The sequence below is a fragment of the Ornithorhynchus anatinus genome, chromosome 1, assembly GCF_004115215.2.
Source record: "Ornithorhynchus anatinus isolate Pmale09 chromosome 1, mOrnAna1.pri.v4, whole genome shotgun sequence".
Taxonomy (NCBI): Eukaryota; Metazoa; Chordata; class Mammalia; order Monotremata; family Ornithorhynchidae; genus Ornithorhynchus; species Ornithorhynchus anatinus.
In genome coordinates, this window is record NC_041728.1 from 19135649 (window position 1) to 19160567 (window position 24919).

General features: G+C 41.2%; 1 protein-coding gene across 4 annotated transcripts in view; it reads right to left on the reverse strand.

Annotated features, from left to right (window-relative positions):
• Nucleotides 1-24919, reverse strand: part of VCAN (versican) — a 123794-nt gene that overhangs the window by 21250 nt on the left and 77625 nt on the right. For 3 of the 4 annotated variants that reach the window (XM_007656077.3, XM_007656158.3, XM_039911238.1), the window contains 5 exons: nt 17273-22939; nt 13744-13857; nt 11736-11849; nt 4528-4686; nt 3309-3391 (listed from right to left, as the gene is read on the reverse strand). In XM_007656077.3, the coding sequence (XP_007654267.1) occupies nt 3309-3391; nt 4528-4686; nt 11736-11849; nt 13744-13857; nt 17273-22939 (6137 nt within the window). The remainder of the gene's footprint in view (nt 1-3308; nt 3392-4527; nt 4687-11735; nt 11850-13743; nt 13858-17272; nt 22940-24919) is intronic. The other variant, XM_029058875.2, reaches the window with a different exon arrangement.

Consider the following 24919-nt stretch of genomic DNA (forward strand, 5'->3'; position numbering starts at 1 on the left):
TTAGGAACAGAATAAGGGGAGTGGTGATAATGTTTCTGGCTTGGGGCTGAGTTTCTGGAGTTTTGTTTGCTCACACCATAACAACAGACACAACAAATACAACCACCACACAGCTAGTTCAGCTGGTGCTAAGGGGACCCCTTAATCCTGGGTCAAACGACATACTACATAAGATATTTTTCTTCCATCTCTGTTTCATTCCCATGTTTGCAAGAGCACCACGTTAACTTCCCTAACTGATTCCACAGAAACCAAAATGTGAGTAATAGAATACCAATAAATATAGGGAGCTAGAGAGAGAAAGTGATAGATGAGCTGAAATCTAGACAGACAGAAGACACAACAAGGCTCTCTTTGCAGAAAGTTGAAATGTTTCACAAAGGTAACCACCCTCAGCTCCACATGTCCCCAGGAAAAATAAGCATATTCACCAGGTTGAGTGATTTGTTCCAAGGATGCGGACCACCTAGGAGGCCTAGTGAGAAGCAACATAGCCAGGGGAGATTAAATATCTGTTCTCCCTTATAATAATAATAATGTTGATATTTGTTAAGCGCTTACTATGTGCCGAGCACTGTTCTAAGCGCTGGGGTAGACACAGGGGAATCAGGTTGTCCCACGTGGGGCTCACAGTCTTAATCCCCATTTTCCAGATGAGGTAAATGAGGCACCGAGAAGTTAAGTGACTTGACCAAAGTCACCCAGCTGACAAGTGGCCGAGCCGGGATTCAAACCCATGACCTCATTTAGGCTCTGAGCCCGTGTGGGACAGGGCAGTAGGAAAAGTAGTTGTAATAATAGTATTGATTAAGAGCTTACTTCGCGCAGAGCATTAAACACTGGAAGAAAATATACAGGTGGGAATTAAACAAGGTCTGTATTTAATTAAACAGGGACTGTGCCCCATCTTCATGTACTGCATCTGCCCCAGCACCTAGTATAGTGTTTGACATATAGTAAGTACTTAATAAATATCACGGTTATTATTACAAGGAGGATGTCTGAGCAGGTGGGAGGAGGTAGAATGTAAGTGTCTTTTGATCAGGGAATGTGGCACTTCTTTGTTCTGAACATCTCAAGCACTTAGAACAGTGCATGACACCAAGAGGGCACTCAATAAATACCACAAAGTAGACAGAGACCAGTGACTTATTTTCTTTCCGTCCATGCCCCATATGGAAGCTCGATACAAACAGTACTTGCTGACTATCCACACTTGATCCACATGCCAAGCATAAGGATCTATGCATAGAAAATTAAAAAGCCTGTGCAATTAATGGCTAGAAAACAATCACATCTTTTTTGTTTCCTTGGGCTTCTCATTTCAAAGGTGTTTTCTAGTAAAAGGCTGCTCGATTCCACCTTAAAGCTCTGCCGAAATCTGGCCAAATTTCACTTGCAAATTTTTTCTAGGAAACTTTATATAGTACAGTCAAGGCAATATGGCTGTGCTCGTTAGATACCAAAGACTAGCCATTCCTCACTGAAAGCTCAGTGGAGAAGACAAGGAGTCTAGCCAGTCTGTATAGTTTGGTTCAGTGGGAGATCAGCGGGCTATAAATCACCTATCTTTTGAAAGAAGAGACAAGATTTTTGCTTGGGTACAATTGAATAGTATCTCCCAGCAGATGAAGCAGCGTGGCTCAGTGGAAAGAACCCGGGCTTGGGAGTCAGAGGTCATGGGTTCGAATCCTGTCTCTGCCACTTGTCAGCTGTGTGACTGTGGGCAAGTCACTTCACTTCTCTGGGCCTCAGTTACCTCATCTGGAAAATGGGGATTAACTGTGAGCCTCATGGGGGACAACCTGATTACCCTGTATCTACCCTAGTGCTTAGAACAGTGCTCTGTACATAGTAAGCGCTTAACAAATACCAGCATTATTATTATTATGTCTGGGTAAGTAATTGCAGGAAGAGGGAGAGTGCTAATAGCTTTCTCTCTCTCGTACTTTTTTTGCTTTGATACTAAAAATGAAAGAGTAACAACCCTCTGAAAACCAGAGCCGTAGGTGACCAAGGGTACAATTAGTGACTTAGGCTTCTTTACTGTACCAGAAGAAAACCAATACACTCCAGAAAGGATAGTCTCTCTTACGGAATGCTGTAATGATTTCAGCTCAGGCAGGTAGAAGCATTATGTAGGCTATTTGGTCTGACATGTCCTTATCGATGCCAGGAACAGACTTTTATTCAACTCTACATGCAATCATTTATTTTGACTATTTGTGAATATTTTTATGTCTATCTACCTCATGACAGTAAAAACTCCTTGTGGGCAGGGGAAATATCATTCCTTTGTTACATATTTTCTCAAGTGCCCTGCCACCTGTGTGCACTCAGGAAATGCTATTCTTTTCTACAACTATAATAATAATCATTGTGGTATTTGTTAAGCACTCACTAACACTGTTCTAAGGAGTGGGGTAGATACAAGGTAATAATAATAACAATTTTGGTATTTGTTAAGTGCTTACTAGGTACTAGGCACTGTACTAAGCCCAGGGGTGGATACAAGCAAATGGGGTTGGACACAGTCTCCGTCCCACATAAGGCTCACAGTCTCAATTCCCATTTTCCAAATGAGGTAACTGAAGCACAGAGAAGTGAAGTGACTTGCCCAAGGTCACAGAGCAGACAAGTGGCCGAGCAGGCATTAGAACCCCTGACCTCCTGACTCCCAGGCCTGTGCTCTAATAATAATGATAATAATAATAATAATAATGGCATTTGTTAAGCACTTACTATGTGCAAAGCACTGTTCTAAGTGCTGGGGAGGATACAAGGTGATCAGGTTGTCCCACGTGGGGCTCACAGTCTTAATCCCCATTTTACAGTTGAGGAAACTGAGGCACAGAGAAGTTAAGTGACTTGCCCAAAGTCACACAGCTGACAAGTGGTGGATCTGGGATTGGAAGCCATGACCTCTGAGTCCCCAGCCCATGCTCTTTCCACTGAGCCATGCTGCTTCTCTCACTCTGCCAAGCTGCTTCAAGGTAATAAGGTTGGACGCAGTCCCTGTCCCACCTGGGGCTCATAGGGCCCATCTCCATTTTACAGATGAGGTGAGGCCCAGAGAAGTTCAGAGACTTGCCCAAGGTCACACAGCAGACATGTGGCAGAGCCGGTATTAAAACCCACGTCCTCGGGCTCCCAGGCCTCTGGGACAGTAGGCCATGTCATGTGATCCCTTGCTAGGCATTTTACTGTGCAGATGAATTTATCCATGTGTCAAATAGGAATAAATAATTCTACTCAGTACCAATCTCACAGTAGGGCTCACCAAGGTCTCATAATTATTACTGCCTTACCAGGGTACTTCCATCAGTCCAGCGGAAATCATGCTCAAACATCTTATCATTGAGGCCAATCCACTGATAGTCATGACCCACACCTACGGGACAGGAAACAGCAAAGGTGTTTGTATTAGCTTTCCCACATGAGGAAGACATTATTTCAAAGACCTTTCACAGTGAATCATGTTTCAAGTTCTCAGACAGGGAAGATTTTGTGGCTCCTTTTTGCCCCATAAAATCAGGAAGATTAAAATGCACTCACAGGCTAAAGTCCAGTGACTCTAACTACCCTCTTATATTTCATGACCCCAAATCATGGGCTAGTTTGCAAACTCATTGTGAAATGTTGAAATGTCTGGCAAGAGCAATTAATTAGGAGAAACTGTCTCAGCAGATTACTGCAATTAAACAAGGATTTTTTTTCTCCTTGGTAATGACAGAGACATTCCGGAGACGTTTTCGGTTAAGATGTGGCAAACCTGCTGGCAGAAATTCAAGGGTGCAAAGACATATTTGCCAACCTGGCACAATGAAGTTAGGAGCCTTTCCTCAAGCACAGAAATTCAGCATGGGAACACCAGACCAGCGAATTACGGGACAAATGGTTGTCTGGCACTTCCCAGCAGTTCAAACTGAACTGTTCAGTGCGTGAAGGATAGCAGGGGGTGGGATCCAAGCCCCACAATCAACTCTGCCATGCTGCCGATTGCAGAATGCAAGGTTGGGAAGCACTGGACCAGTTGCCTGGGAAATGTGAAGATCAAAGGCAACGATGTGAATGAAATGATACACTTTAAATATCGTCCAAATTCAAGTATGTCCCCTTAGTTCCTTGCCTCTGTCTTCCCAGTTAGTAAAAGCTTACTTTTGTTTCTTCTTCATCACTCCTAACTCTGGGGACATAAGCTGAAAATTAATTTCCCATTTACTCCCTTCACAAAATTCACTTGAATTTTAAGTCTTCCCTGCTGGATATGCACAGAGATGCAGAGATGAAAGTATTTTCTCCCTCTTTTCCCCTCCCTTGGATTTAGGAAATCATAAAAGTAAAGGGGATGTGGTTTTAACAGGCTGACAGTATGTATTGTTCTCTTTAACATGAAAAAATTAGCTCATTTTACAGGGAAGATGGGAAGACGTCTTAAGAGGCAGCCCTAATTTGCAGGCCCCAACCTATCTTACTGGCTCTTCATCCTGAACGAGTTTTCCCCCAGACAATTGAATCGCAACATACGGTTCACAAAGAGCTGCTCCTCGTGAGACAAGATGCTTGTTAGATGGGCCCCCTGGAGGCGACACTCCCTCTCCGCTGCATCCCACGTGCGTCGGTGGGCAAAGTATTTGTAGCACTGCCCTTGAAACTTGTGCCAGCCATAATCACACGTCTCTGTGTCTGGAGAAAAAGGAAAAGAGCTTTAAAATGCACATGGAGGACATTCAAATGGACCGCATACATATGGACAGAAAATTCAACCGCTTTCATGCTACTTAACCTCTGAGGAAGAGTCTTTAAACAGTCCAGATGAAAAGATTGGGTCCCAGACTAAAACTAAAATCAAAAGCATTTCATTTGGTTTCTCTACCAGTTTTCAAAGCCGGCAATGAGGGTCTTAACAGCATTGTGAGTTAGGACTTCGCATAAAACTCCAGATGATCACAATCCAGTGGGACTACAAACCCTAGGTTGGGCACTTGAGTCTAGTACAGATAATGATGATGGTGCTTATTAAGCACAGACTCTGGGTAAGCATTGTGTTCAGCCCTTGAGCTGATACAATATGAGCACATTGGACTTAGTCCTGTCCCACAGGGGACTCATATTCTACGAGGGAAGGGCAGCAGATATCCCCATTTTACAGTTGAAGAAACTGAGTCATAGAAAGGTTAGGTCACTTGTCCAAAGTCACACGGTAGGCAAGTGGCAGAGGCGGGACTAGAATCTAGCCTCCCGACTCCCATCCCACGCTCTTTCCACGAGTCAACCCAGTCTTAGACCAGGACCCAGCTGATAATAATAACAGAAATTGTAACATCTACTCATTTCTTGACAGTTATGAATCAAGCCATATGAGAAGTCTGAAGAAACTGAAGCTCACCGTGGGAAGGGAATACATCTGTTTATTGTTGTATTGTACTCTCCCAAGCGCTTAGTACAGTGCTTGGCACACAGCAAGTGTTCAATAAATACAAATGAATGAATTTTTCAACACAAAGTTAGAAAGTTGAACTCCAGGAAGACTAAAACACTCCTAAAAGTATAGCACAGTGCATTCTCAGAACAGTCAGTTCTATAAAGTGTGTTTTTACCATGCACTTTAAATAGAACGCTGGATGAGAATTTAGGGGAATAACATGTCTGTTGGGAGAGAATGAGGTGCAATGTTGGAAGAAACAGTTGTGTGCATATGCATGGATTAAGTCAAAGGGTGAGTTCTAGAACACAATTTCTCCCTAACATGAGGTTTTTCTAGTACACCACAACTCCTGTGTTACAGGGAAACTGATTTGCATCATTTTCTACAATAAAATTTGTCTTTAGAAAAATGGGATATATGTTGTCTTATCCTACATGACACACAGCTCTGATAAATACACAGGAGATAGCTATCCTATCAGGCAAAATGCCTTTAATAGGGAGAATTATCCATAAAACCACAAAAATGGTAAATGTTACTTTGGTTCATTGCTAACCCTGGCCTGTGACAGGAGTGGCATTTGCAAAACTTGGATAAGCCACCTTTACTATTTATTACTATTATTACGATACTCTTAAGCACTTACTATGTGCCAAGCCCTGGGAGATAATATATGTCAATCAGGTCAGACGCAGTCCGTGTCCCACATTGAGCTCACATTCTTAGTGCAAGGAAGAACAGGTATTGAATTCCCATTTTACAGATAAGGAAACTAAAGCCCAAAGAACTTCAGTGACTTGCCCAAGTTCACACAGCAGGTAAGTGGCAGTGCTGGAATTCGAACCTAGGACTTTGCTCTTTCTACTAGGCCAAGCTGCACAGAAGTGGGTAAAAAAATTGCATTTGTGCAAATAAGCAAATTGAAGGGGGCAAATACCATAAGGGTTCCTTTTGTACTGTCATATTCATACCCATTGGGTTCAAATAGATCTAGTGATTATATGGGGAGATTATTCAACCCAGCATCTAAGCTCGCCATCTTTGAAAGGCAATTGTTACCTAAATTAATAGAGAGACAAAAATCTCTGTTCTTTTACTGCTTCCCAGAAACAGAGACCAGCTTTTTATAGTCAGCCTCCACACAAATGCTCTCACTCACTAAAATATTCTCATTTGTCTGGAAATCACTCCGCTGAACCATTGCAGCTACCCAGAGTCTGCTGGCAGATGTTTCAGATAGAAAGGAACTGTGAGACCTTCTTAAAGATAAGCTGAAGAAATATAGCTTTTATTGGCAGACTACTAGAATTTGATTTTATTCCCCATAGAAGTAGACTCTTTTGGACTATTATAATTATACTTTTGAAACAAATCAAACTTTTAAGCAAAATCAAACTGTTGGAGAAGGTATGCTTTCTGTGTGACCTTTTTTCTAGCTTCGGCAATTTATATCATAGCCTTACAACAGATGTAGTTTATCTAGAAGGCTATTTTCAGTTTAGTCTATTAATGCCATTGTTTTAGCTCCAATGGCTGACAATGGTAGAAATTTGGATTTGGATTTTTCATCTTGTTTAGGGACCACCAAACCTCACAGGAAAGGATCAAGGAATATTGAGAGATTTGATCTAAATGCAGAGGATTGGACCCAGGAGAGGAGCAAATTGTTGGCCACTCTAATCTAGTAAATTCCCTGAGAGGGAAGACTATGTGAAAGGTTTTAGGAAAGACCACAAAGTTTTTGCGTGCAGGGGAGGAGAAAGTCTGAGTGGAGAAGAATTGGATTTGAGTTAAGAATTCTACTGCCAAAGCTAGTCCAGAATTGTGAAATGGCTTCCTGGACCTTGAATCATGATTGATTTTGTGGAGAAAGAGGGACTGTTGCCACCATGCCCCCACCCAAATAGTCAACAATATTCACCCAGGATTATTTCTTTTTCTTTTCTTTGTCCACTGACATTTCATAGGAATAGATTTTTTTCAGATTTCATAAAGAAAGCAAAGATCAGAAATAGAAACCACACAAAAAGGAAAATCTCAAAAAAATCCATTTTTATTCCAATGGACTGATCTTCCTTCAGTGGCCCTGAAAGCTGGGTGTGCTCATCCATTGGAAAGTTGCTAAAGGGCCCACATTCCTAAGGAAAAAGTACTTGCCTGTCAGTTTTTCTTAGTGGGGGCTATCAAACCATGTCACTTCTCCCAGGGTGAACTGAATGTAGTTCCCTAATTTAAAAGAAGTTGAAAGAGCAAGCACCTCAACACTGTTCATTTGTTAAAAAAAAAAGAAAGAAAAGTTCCCTAGTGCCATCGATGACTTAATTTGGATTCCTAACCCAGTGGAATAGTCTATCCTGAGGTCTGAGGGAAAGAAACCTGCTCTTTTTCTGTGCTTACAAGGGCAGAATTTGAAACCTACATTTCCTTTCTTGAACAGCAGCCACTTTGGGGTGAGTTTTTCATAAAGTTGGTGGAAATATGGAAATGCTTCTTTGCTCTATAAAACCCCTTTATGAGGTTTTAAAGATGTCTTGCTCCCACTAAGATTTATTACAATGCAGAGCCCCATTCCAGTGATGCGCACGTGGTTTTATACACACAGCTTCTGTTCCCAATAACAGAATCTGTAGCTATAGCCCTCTTACCCCATAGTAAAATGCACCCCTAGGTTTGGACTATATGTAGGCTCAGTTCTTTCAGCAGCTGCAGTAAGTTGCTGACAATAGTTCCCTTGTTTTAGCTTAAAAAAACAAAGGCAGAAACAACCACCAGGGGAAAAAGAAAATCCGGCTCACTGCTGAGTTGCACCACCACATTCTGGCTCCAGATAATGGAGGGATTCAGAAATAGGGTGGCCGATCGTTCAACTTTGCAATGGACAGTCTGATTTTCAGTTGGTATGCCCCCTGTCTGAGACCAATTCAGACCTGGAGGCTCTTGGTTCACTTTTTCTTTTTTTAAAAAAATCAGCATCGAGCCTCCCTTCCCTACAGCTCTTGCTGTTGATTTTAGAGGCTTGGACACTGAGTCCAAGTTCTTACAGACCTGAGAGGGAGAGCACGGTGGAACTCAAATCACACATTCCTGGTGGACATCCCTAAAATGGTGTGTGCGATGCCATCACAGTGTGAGGTCACTTGCCTCTCCTGGCCCACTACTGATGAGAGCTGTCAGTGGCCACTCTAATCAGAAGTCTTCAGAACACCTAATTTTAAACTTAAATCCTTCTCTATGAAATATTCCTTGAAATGTTTCTCATCTGTGAGACTCCCACCGGACTCCGCCATTGGCTGAAAAGAATCTTTGGACCAATATTTCTTTTGCCAAATTACATCCCGGCTCTGCCACCTGTCAGCTGTGTGACTGTGGGCAAGTCACTTAACTTCTCTCTGCCTCAGTTACCTCATTTGTAAAATAGGGATTAATTGTGAGCCTCATGGGGGACAACCTGATTACCCTGTATCTACCCCAATGCTTAGAACAGTGCTCTGCACTTAGTAAGAGCTTAACAAATACCAACATTATTATTACTAGTTCAGAGAGCAGGGAAAATGGACTGAAGAAAAAATGGTAGTCTTCACAGGATCAGTGGTAAGGGGGAAGGCGAAGCACAAGTAGGGGGTGAGGGGAGAAATGCTTTTTAAAAACAATGTTGCTGTTAATAAGGAAAACATTTGTTCTTGGGAACCCTGGATGGAAAAGAAAATTCTCATTACACCCAATGCGTTGTTTTGGCAGCAAATTACCAGGGCACAGCTGTGTTTGGTAAACAGGCTGGGATAGCTATTCTGCGGAAATCAAACTAGATGAAAGTAAGTGTGACTCTCAGATAAAAATATAAAATAATTGCACCTGACAGTTTGAGCAAACCAACTGACCTTCATCAGTTTCCCAAAGCCTGCCTGGGTAAACCTGGGGACTTGGTAATGTGACAGACCCTACCAAGACTTTTCCCAAGACTTCTTATGCGAAGCAGCATGATCTAATGGAAAGAACATGGGCCAGGGAGTCAGAGCTCTGTCACTTTCTTGCTATTAGGCCTTGGGAAACTCACTTACATTATCTGTGTCTCAGTTTCCTCATCTGTAAAATGGGGATTAATTCTGTCTCCCTCTTAGATTGTGAGCCCCATGTGGAGCAGGGACTATATCCAATCTGCTTATATTGTAACAGCTCCAGTAATTAGTATAGGGTTTGGCATGTAGGAAGAGCTAAAGAACAACCAAAGTTATTATTGTTGTTATATCAACAATATGGAGAATAAAATTAAAAACAAAATCAAAGAGCAAAGAAATCCTTGCAAAGATAGATCCCTAAGCCTGTCAGTTACTAAAGAGGACACATTTTACTCTTTCTCAAATTCACTCCGATTTAAAATCCTGAATAGGATGAACTCCTATCAGTAGTTTTCATGAGTCAGTGCAGGATCTCATCACTTCCTTCTGGTTCAAATCAATTTTACTTTTTTTCCCTAAAAAGGAAGATTATGGGTCTCCAATATTTATATTTACTATCAATTTCCATGAAATTATATACCTGGCAATGAAAGAAACATAAGTAATAAATCATAAGCTCAGCTATTCCCATACCCAGTAAGTGGCACTAAAAAGCACACTGTCGATTTGGCTCCACTTACACTGGACTGAAGTCAGGATGAATGCTGTGAAATAAACACTTGTTCCAGACAAGGGTGGCTGAATCCCTAATACATTTTTATTTTGTCTGGTGAAATGGAAATTTGGCACAACACTTTTCTCAAGCCCCAATCCACTGCGTGACTTTAAGAGGAGGAAATTTAAATTCCAAAGCTAAGTGTGCAGTGTGTGTGCAATCTGTTTCTGATTGATGAATCGTCCCATTGACCACCTAAAATGCACTCTCAGGTTGGCCATAAGATGCAAATAAAAGTAATGCTCAAGTTAGTTAGAGCTTCAAATTTCCTGAGAGAATAAAACCATTTTTTCTGGTGCCAAAGCGCTGTCAATCTGAGCAAATTTAGAAAGTCTTTCACAGAGTCTGAATTCCAGATTCCCAGAAAGCAAATCATGATGACAGCTGCATTCAAGCTATTTGCCACAAGTTTAAATCTAAAAAAAAGTTCCTTCAGGTTTGCTTGCAAAAACTCTTGAAATCTCCATTTTTCAATTAATCAGTGGTTATATCTTGAGTGTTTACTGTGTGCAGAGTACTGAACTGAGCACTTGGGAGAGTATAATATAGCAGAGATTTTATTATGCCATCCCTGCCTTAAGGGAGCTTTCAGTCCAGTGGGGCCCTTCTAGGCTCAGGCTAAAAGTGAAACACAGAAACCACCAGTCGTTGGGCATTCCTCTCCTGAGTGATGGTCATTTTATCTGTCGGCAGGACAGGAAATGAAAGGATAGCAAAATGATTTTGATTTTCTTAATACCTTGCTTATTTCAACATCACAGGCCAAATACTAGCACAATACTATCCCCGAATCACATATTTAAAGAATAAATCACCTCCAGAAAGATCCAGATTTGGCTGGGCCTCATTTGGTTCTTGTGGGCCACGTTCAAGTTCAATGGGTTTGGCTGGGTGGGTGAGGGTGGGGGTGGGTGTTTAACCCGCCCCTTCAAGGGAGGAACCTATTTCTGAAATGAGCTAAGACTGACCCACAGAACAAAAACAGGTGCTGCCAGAAGGCATGTTCCCAAGCTGTTCACAAAAAAAAAAAATCACCTTTTTATCCTCAGAAAAGGTCCCAAACGTCTCTACACTTCCTCCTTCTTCGTCAGTGGTCCCTAAATTTGCTTTAGTTGAGAATTTGTTATTTTTTTATATAAGGTGAGCCCTGCTGTTGGTCCAGGACTTTCCACTAGGAACTGCTCTGGCAACTGGATTCTAGTACCAGTTCTGCCTGTAGCAGGCTAACATAGGCAAAGACCACTCATGCACTTCACAAAATGCTGCACCTTTTCCCACCAACTCCACCTTCACACTCTGAGTGTCAGCGGGAACCAGTAACATTATAAATTTATTCCTTTGAGCAGGTTCTCTATCCTGAGACTTCAGGACCGAGCCTCCTCCACTGCTCCTGACCAGCAAACCCATCATCATCATCAGGTCATCAGTGATAAATGGACCCAGGTTCACTATTCAAATTCTGAGATTCCTACAGTTTTCCAAGGAGGGACCTGGCCATTTCTTTTCAAGAGAAAACTGAAGCAATATATTGATGGGAAAGGAAGATTATATTTCGAAGACTACAGTACTACAGTGACCTCTTTCATTCGGTGCCAGAAGAACTTTAAAATACAGTATGGACTGGGCCGCATCTTACCTTGTTCACACAAAGCTCCTACGTAGCTCGGAAGGCAGAGACAAGTGAAGGTGTTAATACCATCTACGCATGTGGCCCCATTCCGGCAAGGATTTGATTGGCATTCATCAAAATCTGTACCAAAGCAATAAAATGTCAAAAAAAAACACTTTCCGAAGCAACTTAGAGTTCCTTTGAAGTTAGAATTCAAATCACTGCACATTTCCACAAAGACAATCACTGGCCTTTCTACCGCCTGTCTACTTGTTTTGTTTTGTTGTCTGTCTCCCCCTTCTCGACTGTGAGCCCATTGTTGGGTAGGGATTGTCTCTATCTGTTGTGGAATTATACTTTCCAAGTGCTTAGTACAGTGCTCTGCACACAGTAAGGGCTCAATAAATATGATTGAATGAATGAATGGCCAATATCCAGAACATCTGAGCTCAATGGATTGGCTAGTAGAAAATTTTCTTGCTCAATTAAATAGTCTGTTCATTAATTTATTCACTCAATGGAGCTCTGTACTAGGTGCAGCTTCCCATCTACCCCTTCTTCATTCATCTACTATGCTAATCCAAGCCCTTATCATACCCCCAACCTCGACTATTGCATCCACCTCCTCGCTGACCTCTCCACCGCATGGCCTAGAGAATAGAGCACAGGCCTGGGAGTCAGAAGGACCTGGGTCCTAATCCCAGCTCTGCCACTTGTCTGCTGTGCCACCTTAGGCAAATCACTTAATTTCTCTGTGCCTCAGTTACCCGTCTATAAAATGGGGATTAAGACTGGGAGCCCCACGTGGGACAGGGACTGTGTCCAACCTGATTAGCTTGTATCTACCCCAGCACTTAGAACAGTGCCTGGAACAAAGTAAGCACTTAACGAATACTATTATTATCATCCTGTGTTTCCTCAGGCCAGTCCATATTTCACTATGCTGCCCAGGTCATAAAAAAAGTTCAGTCATCTCCCCTCTCCTTAAGAGCCTCCAGTGGTTGCCCATCCATCTCCACATCAAAGAAATTCCTTATCATCAACTTTAAAGCACTCAGTCATCTGATCCCTTCAATCAATCACATTTATTGAGTGCTTACTGTGTGCACAGTACTGTACTAAGTGCTTGGGAGAGTACAATAAAACAGAGTTGGCAGACATGTTCCCTGCCCATCCTATTAGCTTAATTCACTGATTTCTTTCTACAACCCACTATGCACATTTTGATTCTCTAACTCCTACTCACTGTACCTCAATCTTATCTATTGCACCACCAATCCCTGTGGCTTGGAACTCTTCCTCCATAAATGACATCAACTCTCCCTACCTTCAATCTTACAGGCCTCTAGACTGTTGGCAAATTGTCGGCAGGGAACATGTCTATCAACTCTGCTGTACTGTACTCTCCCAGGTCTGCTCACTAAATACCACTGAATGATAAGATCACATCTTCAACAAGACATCTTTCCAAGTAAGCCCTCTTTTCCCCTACTCCCTCTAACTCCTACGTTTCCTACGCACTTACATCAGTACCCTTTAAGCACCTGATTTTCACCCCGCTCTCAGCCCCACAGTACTTGTGTACGTATCCATAATTTTTTAATCTATATTAACGTCTGTCTCCCCCTCTAAACTTTAAGCTCCTTGTGGGCAGGGAGTGTGTCTACCAAATTTATTGTTTTGTACTTTCCCAAGCATGCAATGCAGAGCTCTGCATATCGTAAGCACTCAATAAATGCCACTGACTGATAGATCACCTTGAGGCCCTAAATGTTTCTGTATTAGTCATAGACACTGGAATTCCTAGATTCTACTGGTTGGAACAGCTAGAACCTGATTTGGGGGTGATGGCTGGTGGAACTAGCTGGTTTGAAAAGGGACGGGGAGACCTCCGACCATGTAGTGTTCTACCTTTAAGAAAGAGGGAATTTCTAAGAGCTTAATAAATATTATTACTACTACATGTCTCCTGCAACTCTGCAAATAGCTATCTAAACTTTGATATAAGCAAGGATTTTACCAAGTGGTGTCTCACCGTATTCACACTGGTCTCCACTGAACCCCGGTAGACATGTGCACACATAACTGGAATCTCTTTCATAGCAGGTGCCTCCATTAAGGCAAGGGCTTGTTTTGCACAGATTCAGTCCTGTGATGAGTTAAGGGAAACAAACAATCTCTGAAGTATTCAATTTTTTAGCTTGAAAAAAAGCATCTTTTTTCTGCCACAATGCAAACTTCAGCAATTCAGATGCTACACTATAATAGTGTTTATTTAATTCTCTGGAGTGTTTTTTTTTTCTTTCCTAAATACCGCAAGGTCTAGCCTGGCATAATAGCTCTACTTACTACAAATTACAATTCATTTACTGAGATATTATTTTCATCATTATTTTAAAATAGTATTTACTATCATCCTTGGCAACTGAAATAGTCTACTGCAGATTTAGTTGGCATGGTATGGCAACTGATTTTAGTCATAAAGTTAAACAAATGTGCACAGTGAATGAAAATGTATTCTTTTGAACAGGGTTAGTTCATGTAGAATGGTTGGGTACACAGAACATGCATTCTTTTAGAAGACTGGCTTATTACCATTGTTTGAATTACTATTGCTTTTTACCACTTAATGCCCAGAAACTTTCTTCGAAAGTGTGCACTGCAGTCTCTTCTGCTACATTAATATGCGTCCCAACTGTATTCCTTTAAACAATACTTGAAGAAAAGCAACATATGGATTAAACACTACTGGGAGAGATTGAATCAAAATTCAACCTACAATAAAAACTGAAATGTTTCAACATTGTAAGACTTTGCACTTGCAGAAACATGAGATATGTATTGCCCTGGGCTCAGTCATTTGTTAAATGTAGGTCCACTTATTCAATTATTGAGGAAAACAGTAGTCCACAATGTATTTTCTAAATACCCACTGTGTGTACTATTTGAAACATTTCTTTCATTCTTTTATGCCAAACTATATTTCATTATACTAGTTTACATTTAACATCATTATGCTTTGTGTACTTCATTACCATAACTGCTTAAATTTCAAAATGGTGGTGCCGGATACAAGACATAGTATATGCTTCATGTAACTAACATTGGCTATATATGACATAAAAATATCACTTGAGCAATACTTGGATAGTTAAACATGAAAAGTAGGCGTTCCCATGGAATTTATGAAGCTGTGGAAGAAAATAGAGTAAGATCAGAAAGTTACCAACTCTAGAGGCAGATAAGCCTAAACCATACAGGAAAATAAGACAAAACTAAACTCAAACTTTCTCTGGGTTAATTAAAATTCAGCACTACCTAATCAGAGCTGCCTATGAGTATGATGAATTATTTGGTCATGGGTTCTAATCCTGGCTCCGCCACTTGTCTGCTGGGTGATCTTGGGCAAGTCACTTCACTTCTCTTTGCCTAAACTACCTCATCTGTAAAATGGGGATGGAGACTGCGAACCTCACTTGGGACAGGGACTTTGGCCAACCTGATTTACTTGCATCCACCCCAGCACTTAGAACAGTTCCTGGCACATAGTAAGCGCTTAACAAATACCTTAAAAAATGGTTTGGGGCTTGAGTAAGAATTGGGTCTTTTCAGATTCCTATAGTTGATTTTCTAAAGTTACCTAATCTTTTTTGATATTCTATAAATTATAGTCTTTAAAGTCCTAAAAAATTCCTCTTAAAGCTCTGCCTCCCTCCTTTCTGATGTTCAATTCTCTGGGCCAGGGGGAACTCTATGCCACAAGTGTCATGTCAAAAGTAGAGAAGGAGCAGTGGAAGTGCAAGTTGGAGCAAAATGAAGGGGAAGAGTATCTTCAGACAGGTTCAAGTTAGAGCAATATTTGTATATCTTACAAAGAGCAACAAACCATCTCGCATTAACAGGAACCATATCAAGCCTTTTGCTTAAGATTGTTGAGCACTTTTGAAAAATAAATCACTTCCTTTTGCCAAATGTCACCTCTATTCACTCACAGCATTTTCTATGGCTCTAGCATTTCTGTCGTACATTTTTTTCCACACTTTGCTATACTTTGCCTTCTCTTAAATTATATTTTCAATCCCAAAAATTTCAAGCGACAACCTCTGTAACATACACATTCCCTAATAATCATAAATTATTCCTAAATCTTTTTCTATGAGTGGTCTCCTAGGTGCCAACTTTTCATTTTGAGGGCAGAGCCAAAATGGGGGCAGAGATTTTAGAAAAGATAGGAACTGAGGGGAAAGGGGACTTCAAAGAGCCAGCCAACCAGGAAGCCACCATTTTGGGTCTATTCAGCCCTGACTGGACATTCTCGGTTCTTGTTGAACTTGCGATGAGCAAGTCTGGGACTCCAGATTAAAATGCTGTGGAAGCCATCCATCCCAGTCCCCACAGTGGAGGGAATACCTATGATGATCTCTGCTCTTTCTGACTGAAACATGGAAGAAATCCTTTCTCTAAGTCATGCAAACTGCAACTATTTTGGTTCAGCAGTCAAAATGATATGGTAGAAAACTTAAAGCACTACTGGACTAGATGAAATCCATCAGATGATATCTCTAGCAGCTAGTGTAATCAAAATTTATTCATTTCAGTACAGGGATTAAGGCTGAGCATTGGATTCTGTTTTTTCTGCTTATTTGTTATACAGGGAGATTACTATCCAATGACCACAATCTAATCCATTGCCATTATTAATTAAAGGATCATTTACTCTAGTCTGCCTCAAAAACATTAAGTGGGCCCAAAGGGGGAAAAAAACATGCACGGAGAAAATATTCAAAAAGCATCATTTCAGGTTTAAAGGGCAAGAAAACACAATTATATTTATACCCTATTTAATACCAATGCTGATATTTGGATCTATTCACTGGTAGCTTGATGCTGTGCAATCACTTGGAGGGTGACAGTTTGCTATACTATGTAATGACCCCAACGTACATTTTATGAAGACTAAAGGGCTCTCTTGGAAGGTATTCCCTTTGTGGACAAGAAAATTAGGGCTTTCCCTGAAACAACCAAGAATACAATAACTCTAACATAGGACCTGTCCCATCCCGGCAGATGGAGCATAAACCCTCATGCAAGATTTCCATCTAATGCAATCCTTCTGCATAAACTTTGCGTAGCCCAAAAGAATCTGAAGATGGAAGGGCAGAAAAATATTTCACTATTTGAAGGAATGTCTGTGATCCCAGGATGCTATAAATATCCAAGGAAATTAACCTATGTTGAGTTTAGCACATCCATTAACAGGGTGAAAGATCATCTCTGGTTTTCCAAGCCTATGTTTTTTCTTCGTGAAAAGGTGCAATCATTTAAAGATTTTAAAGCACTCATTTAAATCTTCCATGCACATAGTCCCCAGTTAAGCCAAATACAGCTTTGTGGCCACTTTTGTTTACTACTGTTCAACTACAACTGAACTGTGGATTTGATAAGATATTCCATGAAGCCCTTAAAAGAACATGTTGCCCTTAAAAGAAACTAAGGAAATGGTCATTTCTGATAAAAAATAAATGTTTCATCCTGCAAGCCATTTATAAATCTTGGGATCTTACCTGGTATATACACTGCTGTGCCTTCCACTGAATCCCCATTATTGACCAGCAGGAACTCCGTTCCATTAGATGCTTCCAGAGGGGAAAGTGATGACGTTACATGATCAGTATTTAGTTGTTCGGTGTTTAGTGTTGCCTGATTGCTAAATTCATTATTGCTGGCTGCTACGGGTTTTTTGGTGGCTGTTGTATAAGTTGTGGAATCCTTCTGAACGACAAATCCTGTTGGTGATTTATGGTTTATATCCAGCGTGGAGTAGGGCAGAGTTGGGATTTCAGTTGTTGGTTGTCCAGGATGAAGTAAAACACCTGCTAAGATTTCATTACTGGGAGAAGTTGAAGTCAAATGTGGCCCAGAGTGAATTTTTTCCTCATCGTTTTCACCCACTATTTTTATATACGCTCCATCTTTAGTTGTGACAACAAGCAGAGACTCCTTGTCAGTTGTTTCTTTGGAAAGTTTTGGAAGAGTTGTGGTTATCGAATCTACAAGAGTTTTCATTTCTAACTCCATGGTGGGTTCTGAGGCAGAAGATTCGGCCTCCTCTCTCCCTTCAGACACCTGTTCTACAAAACCAGGTTTACTCTCAACTGTTGAACTTTCTGATACGGCATTAAGGGTACCCCAAGAGGGAGACTCAGTTTGGTGAAACAATTCTTCCCCTGGTGGTTTGAAAGTTGCTACAGTATCTACATGAACTTCCTTCAAAGTCTGTTCTGGTGAAAGATTTGGTTCACGTGAATCAGTGATTGAGACAGTTATTCCAGGTTGTTCTGATGCTACATTAACCAAATGGCCAGTTACTGGGGATTTGGAGGTTTGAGAGCTGACAAGATATAATTTTTCGGAGGCTGAATCAGCTAATGTGGTTTCAGTGTATACTGTGGGAGTCGATCTCTCAGTTGCGTGAGGTAACTCCGTTGAGCTCTGGAAAACAAGCTTGGTGGAAGAAATACTTACATCAGGAGACTGATCTATCAATTCTTCTCCTTCCCCTGAAGATAACTCTGGTTTAAAAGAAGGATTTACAAACTTTTTGTCTTCATTTTCTTCTGGAGTCCTGTCCAAGTATCCAGAGGTGGAGATTGCATCACTTTGATCAGCAACTGCTTGGCTGTCTGACAAAGTACTCGATTCAAAGTTGTCATCCAGATTACTTTCTGTAGCTACGTGTTTTGTTTCAAAGTCAGGGTCTTTGATTTCTTGTTGGACTGAAGGAGAGGTACTCAGAAGAGCCAGAGATGCTACTGTTGGAAGTGAAACTTCTAACTTTGTTTCTGTGTGAAGTTTGGAGACTTTTGTTGTGAAATGCATAATATTCCCCGAGTCATATTCTGTGTGATCTACTCTTCTTATGCCCTGAGAAATTTCTGATTCATTACTTATTGCCTGATTGGGCATGGTCATGGGAAGATTATCACCAGAACCCTCAGCTTTCTCTTCTGCTAAAGAATTATTAAATGCTTGTTCATAGTTATCTTCAACTTCCAAGATTTCTTCATTATTCCCATCTGGTGTGGTGTGCACCTCAACATCTGTTTCTGTTTGAATTCCTAGTATGTCTTCATCAGTTGATTTAGTGGAGTCTAAATCTATGATAGTATTCTTATCAGATGTGATTTCAGGCAATATTTCAAGAACTGCACTCTCTGTAATAGGAAATATTTCATCTTTCTCCTCTTTGTCAAGATCTAAAATAATCTTGACAGGTTCTGAAGTGATAGCTTTAAAACTCTCAGAACTGCCTGTGGAAGCATCTGCGGAACTGTATGTTGAATTGTCTGTGGGAGCATCTACAGAATTGTCTGTGGAACCATCTGAGGAACCGTCCAAGGAACCGTCCGTGGAACCGTCTGAGGAACCATCTGAGGAGCCATCTGAGGAACCGTCCGTGGAACCGTCTGAGGAACCGTCTGTGGAACCGTCTGTGGAACCGCCCGAGGAACCCTCTGTGGAATCGTCCGAGGAACCGTCCGAGGAACCGTCGGAGGAAACATCTGTGAGTCCATCCGTGGAAGTGTCCATAGAAATTACATCTGTTACTGTCCTGACAAGAATGCTACTTGAGGTGGTTGTGCTTTTGCTTTCCTCAGAATGACTCGGCGATATGACCAAAGCAGGAAATGACCCATTGGTGACCACTGCTTCACTAGGTGAGACTTCTGAAAAATTTTCCTCATGGCTGCTGGGAACATCCCTTGTGGTCTCTGTCTTGGCTGTCTGAGTAGAGTGCTCTAAATCTTCAGGGTCAAACCATCCAGATGTCTCTCCAGAGCTTTCATATAAAGCACTGGACTCTTTGGAGGTTGATGTGATAAATATTCTATCAGTGGAAGGGCTGAGAGTCCCACTTAAACTAGAAAAAGCTATTGTTCCTTTAGTTTCTGACTGTAAAGTATACCCCTGAGAAACTCTTTCAGTGATCATTTCTGATGTGGGGGGTTTGGTTTCATCCCGAGAGACAGTTTGGCTTGTAGGAGCTGCAGGGTCTAAGGATAGAGTCACTGGTGTGGAGAGGAGTTGAGCACCAATGCCCCGAGAACCATCTACCATAGTTGATGTAATGTGCTCTAGGGTGTCTGCTTCTGAGGTTTCTTCTGCTTCAGGACCCAATAATCCACTTCCTTCATTTTCTTCTATTTCATTCTGTTCAATTTTTTCCACCAAGAGGTTTGGTGCTGAACTTTCGAGTTCAGAGAGTTCAGGTTTCAAAGTACTTACAATATCCTTAATATTAATAAAATTACTTGTAGCCAAAGCATCCAATGTAGGCTGTGAAGGGATAATTTCTTCTCCTGACCCTTGTCCTGAGAATAAGAGGTCAGCATTTAGCTCTTTAGCTGTTGGCTTTGTTCCTTGAGGTGTTACAAGGATATTTTGTGTTATGCTTTCCTCCTCTTTCATAAACCAGCCCGCTGGATTTGGTCCAACACTTTCAGATTTCATGGATTCTGTTGCTGAGAGAGGATGAGAGGAAGGGGATGGCTTGGTAGTAAATCTTGTTAAATAAGTGAAGGTTCCTACTTTTTCTTCTAACTCTGGAGTAATTGGACTAATAAAGGAAATATCTTCCTCTCCAAGGCTTGATTCCTTTCTACTGATTGAAGTTTCTTTGGTTGTTAGCAGAGGAGATTCTGTAGATCTAGATGTCATTTTGGCAAATGTTTCCAGTTCAAAAATGATTTCTCCTGTTGCAATGGTGGTTTTCTCTGGTTCAGAAAGTTCTTGTATTTTTTCTTCTGAGGGCACTTGATTTTCACTATCTAGTATTTCCACTTTGATTTCATGCCCGGTATTGACCACTAATTTGGTAGGCTCTGCAGTGAGAGAATAATCTGAAGAATCAGTGTTGATAATCTCTTCTCCACCCTTTGCACTTTGTCCTCTGGTTACATCAGGAAGTGTCTGGGGTGGAATTGTGGTTTTTGTATCAATGAGAGAATCCACTTCTCCAGAACCTTGCTCAACCAATGGGGAATCGATTTTGGTAGCTTTTTCTGTGGGACCTTCAGGTACCAGCTCAAGAGTCCTACTGAGGTCAGGTGCTTCTTCTCCAGAACCTTCCACTATAAATGTTTCAGCAAGAAGCCTCAGAACACTGGCTACTGTACTACTCTCGGGCCCCTTGGAATCGGTTGTTGGATTTATTCTCTTGAAAGTTGGCACTGTGGCACTGTCGAAAGGAGCTCTCTGAGTTCCTCGTTCTAGAAAAGGTGCATCTCCAGAACCTCCATCAATTCCTTTTTCTTCTTCTGTAATAGAATGAGTTGTTGGTGCTATGAGATATTTTCCAAGGTCATCACTAGATCCCTCTTCCATAGGAAAAATGGTTTGGGCACCACTTAATTCTGTACCATGATTTGGTTCTTCTGGCTCAACTGTACTTAAAACTTCCTTTGGTGTTCGACTTACAATTTCAGTTTTACTTAGAGAGATGTCTGACTCTGTACTCAGAATGACTGTAGTTGGTTTAGGAGATAATGTGTATTTCACAGAGGAAGGCTCTGTGCTGGCAACTTCCTTTTCTTCATGATCTGTCTTCACTTCCTTACTTCCAGTTACCCCCTTGATTGGAATTGAAGTCACAGAAGTGGGTTCCGTAGCAATATCAATTCCTCCCGAACCCTGGTCCCCAAATGATAAATCAAGGCTAATTGCTGATGTAGTGGGATTTCCTTGAACGAAATCCTGAACAGTGTTGCTTTTTGTCTCGGTATATTCTCTAAACAACCACAAAAGGTTCTGCTCTGTAGAAAGAAAAGCAGAATTTATTTCTTCTGTTTTGGGCTCGGTAGATTCTGTTGATGGCAGAATACTTCTGGCTGTGGTGGGCTCTAGATGAATGGAATTAATTCTGTCAGTAGAATTTTTCAGTTCAGTGACAAGTAACTGGCCTGACTCCTGTGTGGATAAATATTTAATAGATGGAACAGAGTTACTCGTAATTTCTCTTTTGCTGCTTTCTGCCTTTGTTTCAGGAAAGGTGTTGAAAACTTGGTTACTTGAATCCATTTCACCTGCAGATCTGGAAGTTGTGGCTGTCGGTTCCCCACTGGGGTACGCAGTTTCCTCTCGCAGAGGAATGAGAGTAGCTGAAATGTTAGAGACGCTTTCTGTGAGAAGGATGTTGCTGAAATCTGAGGTTACTTTGGTTGCAGATTGTGAATCTAGGGTTCCACTGTCTAATAAATCAGTTGCCACTGTAGAAGCTTGAATAATAGTTTCTTCTAGGTACCCAGAGCCTTCTGGTATGAGTACTGAAGAACTTCTCAGAACCTCCACAACATGTCCAGGTGTTGTTTTCTCCCAGCTCTCTACTGTGGACAGTGTTTCAGGCTGAATATCATCAGTGAGAACCGAAGACCCGTCTTCTGGTAAACTGTCTCCTGTAGCATAACTTGTTGCTGTACTTGGAGTTGATGTAATGGCAAGTGTCTTTCCTACATCTTTTCCAGTGCCCACTTCTGTAGTAACTGGAATGACGGTTCTCAGAGATTCTTGGTCGACAGGTGCATCTCCAGAAGACTCTTCAGAAAACAAAGTCAAGGTTTTAGTGCTTTCCCCTGAGATCTTATGAAATCCGGGGCCCTGTTGGGTGAGTGACTCTGCCACTTCTGAGGGTCGACTCTGATATAAATTAGCAAATGCATTCAGGGGCTCGGTAGGGTAAATGTCTGGCTCTCCACTAGAAAAGGGTTCTGTTGTCTCAGAATAGATTTCAGGTTTCCATGTAGCTTCAAATGGTTCCACCAGTTCTTTGGATTCACCTGGCAGTATTATACCAGGAGCCCCAGTTTCAGCTAACACGAAAGGATTAATCCCACCATTTTGGGAGAAATTTTGAGGGGCCACACTTTCCAGGAAGGGTCTCCTTACTTCTTCTGCTTTTGTGTCTTTAGGGGCAGTGGTTAACTGTTGCTTTTCAGGGATGAATTGCAGAGTTGGAGATGTTGTCAGCAGTGTTGGAGAAGTTGTCACATCAGTGGCATTTTCACAGTCTTCATCTTCCTCGGAAAAAAAATCTTCTAAGTCAATGATTTCAGGCAATACAGGTAAAATTTCTGAAAGAAGATCATGCTCTTCATCGGGAACTTCACTGCAAGGTTCTTCTTCTTTTGATTCTGAATCTATTGGTTGACCAAATACACTCAAATCACTCAAACGACCTGAAAAAAACAAAGAGTTTTTCACAATCCTTAAATCAAAGGTCTGGCAGTGTATCACAGCAGAAATGGTAAGCATTGTTGACCAAAAAAAGAAAAAGAACAACAACAAAAAAAAACCCAAAATTCAAAGAAGGTCAAAACAAAATTATGTTAAATTGGATGAACCACCAAACTAATATTGGCTTCCACTGTTTTCCAGTTGTATGTTGATGAGAGGAAATAACACAAATTCAAGTCTTGACTGAAGCTGCTGATAATACTTCTTGACTGGGGCCCAATAGGTCAATTTCCAATGCAAAATCACTCTTTAGAAACCAAACTGAAATCACAGACATTGCATTCCCAAAATTACAATTACAAGAATACAATCCCAACTTCCCAATTCTATCTTTTTTGGAAAAGGGTGCAGTTAAAACATCAAAACAATTATTACACAGTGATATTATAAAAAATCATCTCAACTTTCCTTTGAATCCAGAAGTCCCCTAGCATAGTCTAGAAGTCCTCTGGGCACATACGATTGGAAAATCTTCCTCCGTAACTTTACACCTGGTTCCAAAGGCTAATAAACCCCCAACTTTTGCACTTAATATAGTAGCAACCTTGTTTCAGAATCATCAATGCAGCCATCACCTCATCATCCGAAACACTCCAATGCCATAACCTTTCTATAAACCTATTCACCAGATCATATGAGCTCTGTGTCTATGTAGAGACATGGCACTTGAACATAGTATGCCAGTTCACTCCTCTCCCCAATGTAGAATCTAGTTAGCCCTCCTCTCTGGAATACTCTGACCATTACATTTTATATTTTGTTCCATTAATTTTGATTTATATATTCTATGCTTAAATTAAAAACAATTACCAATAACAAACCTATCAAACATGTTCCCTACTTTTCAAAACCTCCCAAATTCTGCCCATTATTAATAAAATGATGTGATAAATCCTTATGAAGAAAAATCACTGTCAAGTCTGCTGGCCAATCTGATGAATAAATATTACGCCTGCCTCTCACCACTCCAGAAAAGCAATAGCACCTAAGAACTTTCACAGCTCTTGAGTTATTCCCAAGAATCTCATTGGCACTTGATAATACATGCATTATTTTATCTTACCTACATTTCCTACCCCATACTTTGCTCATTTAAAGTTGTTTCAGTTCTCCTCTAGGGTACTTCATGGCCCAGGAGTTGCTTTTTGAACAAGTGATATGTTGTTAGGTGGAAGACCCTCTGCATCATCAATGTCCTCCATCTAATCATCTCCAGTGTGACCCTCTCTCAGGTCTCTTCCTACAGATTCACTGATCTAATGATCTAACTCCTACTATTTAAACTTACATACACAGAACACACACACACACACACACACACACACACATATTATAACTCATTTATTCATATTAAAGCCTGCCTCCTCCTAAGAACTATAAGATCACTGTGGGCAGGGAATGTATCTAGAAACTCTGTTGTATTGGACTGTTCCAATCGCTTAGTGCAGTGTTCTGCACACAGTAAGCACTCAAATAACATTGATGGATTGACTGATTTTGGAAAGCCACAATAGCCTATACCTTTGTGGGTTGATATACTGACACACCCCAGTACATAAATCCACACCCATCTCTAGGAGAATATGCTCGTAATTAATTATTTATATTATAAAATCATTCCCTTGATTCTCTTCTGTAAAAATGCAAATATAGCTACTACTAAATATTTGACATCAAAGGATAGACAGCTGACCTAGTTTCTGCCAATGCAGGGAATCCAGGCTGTAGTGTCTCCTCTGCTGTCCAGCGTGGCTGCTCAAGGTAAAGGCTAACACTAGAGTGGGTTCAGGATATCTAGCCCTGCCCAGAAGTTTCTCTCTCCGGGTACAGTAGTTCCTTGAACAGTGACTCCCTGACACACACCAGAAGAAGACATACTGTCTACATGCCTGCATGACTGGTCCTCCATGATGAGGCCAGTC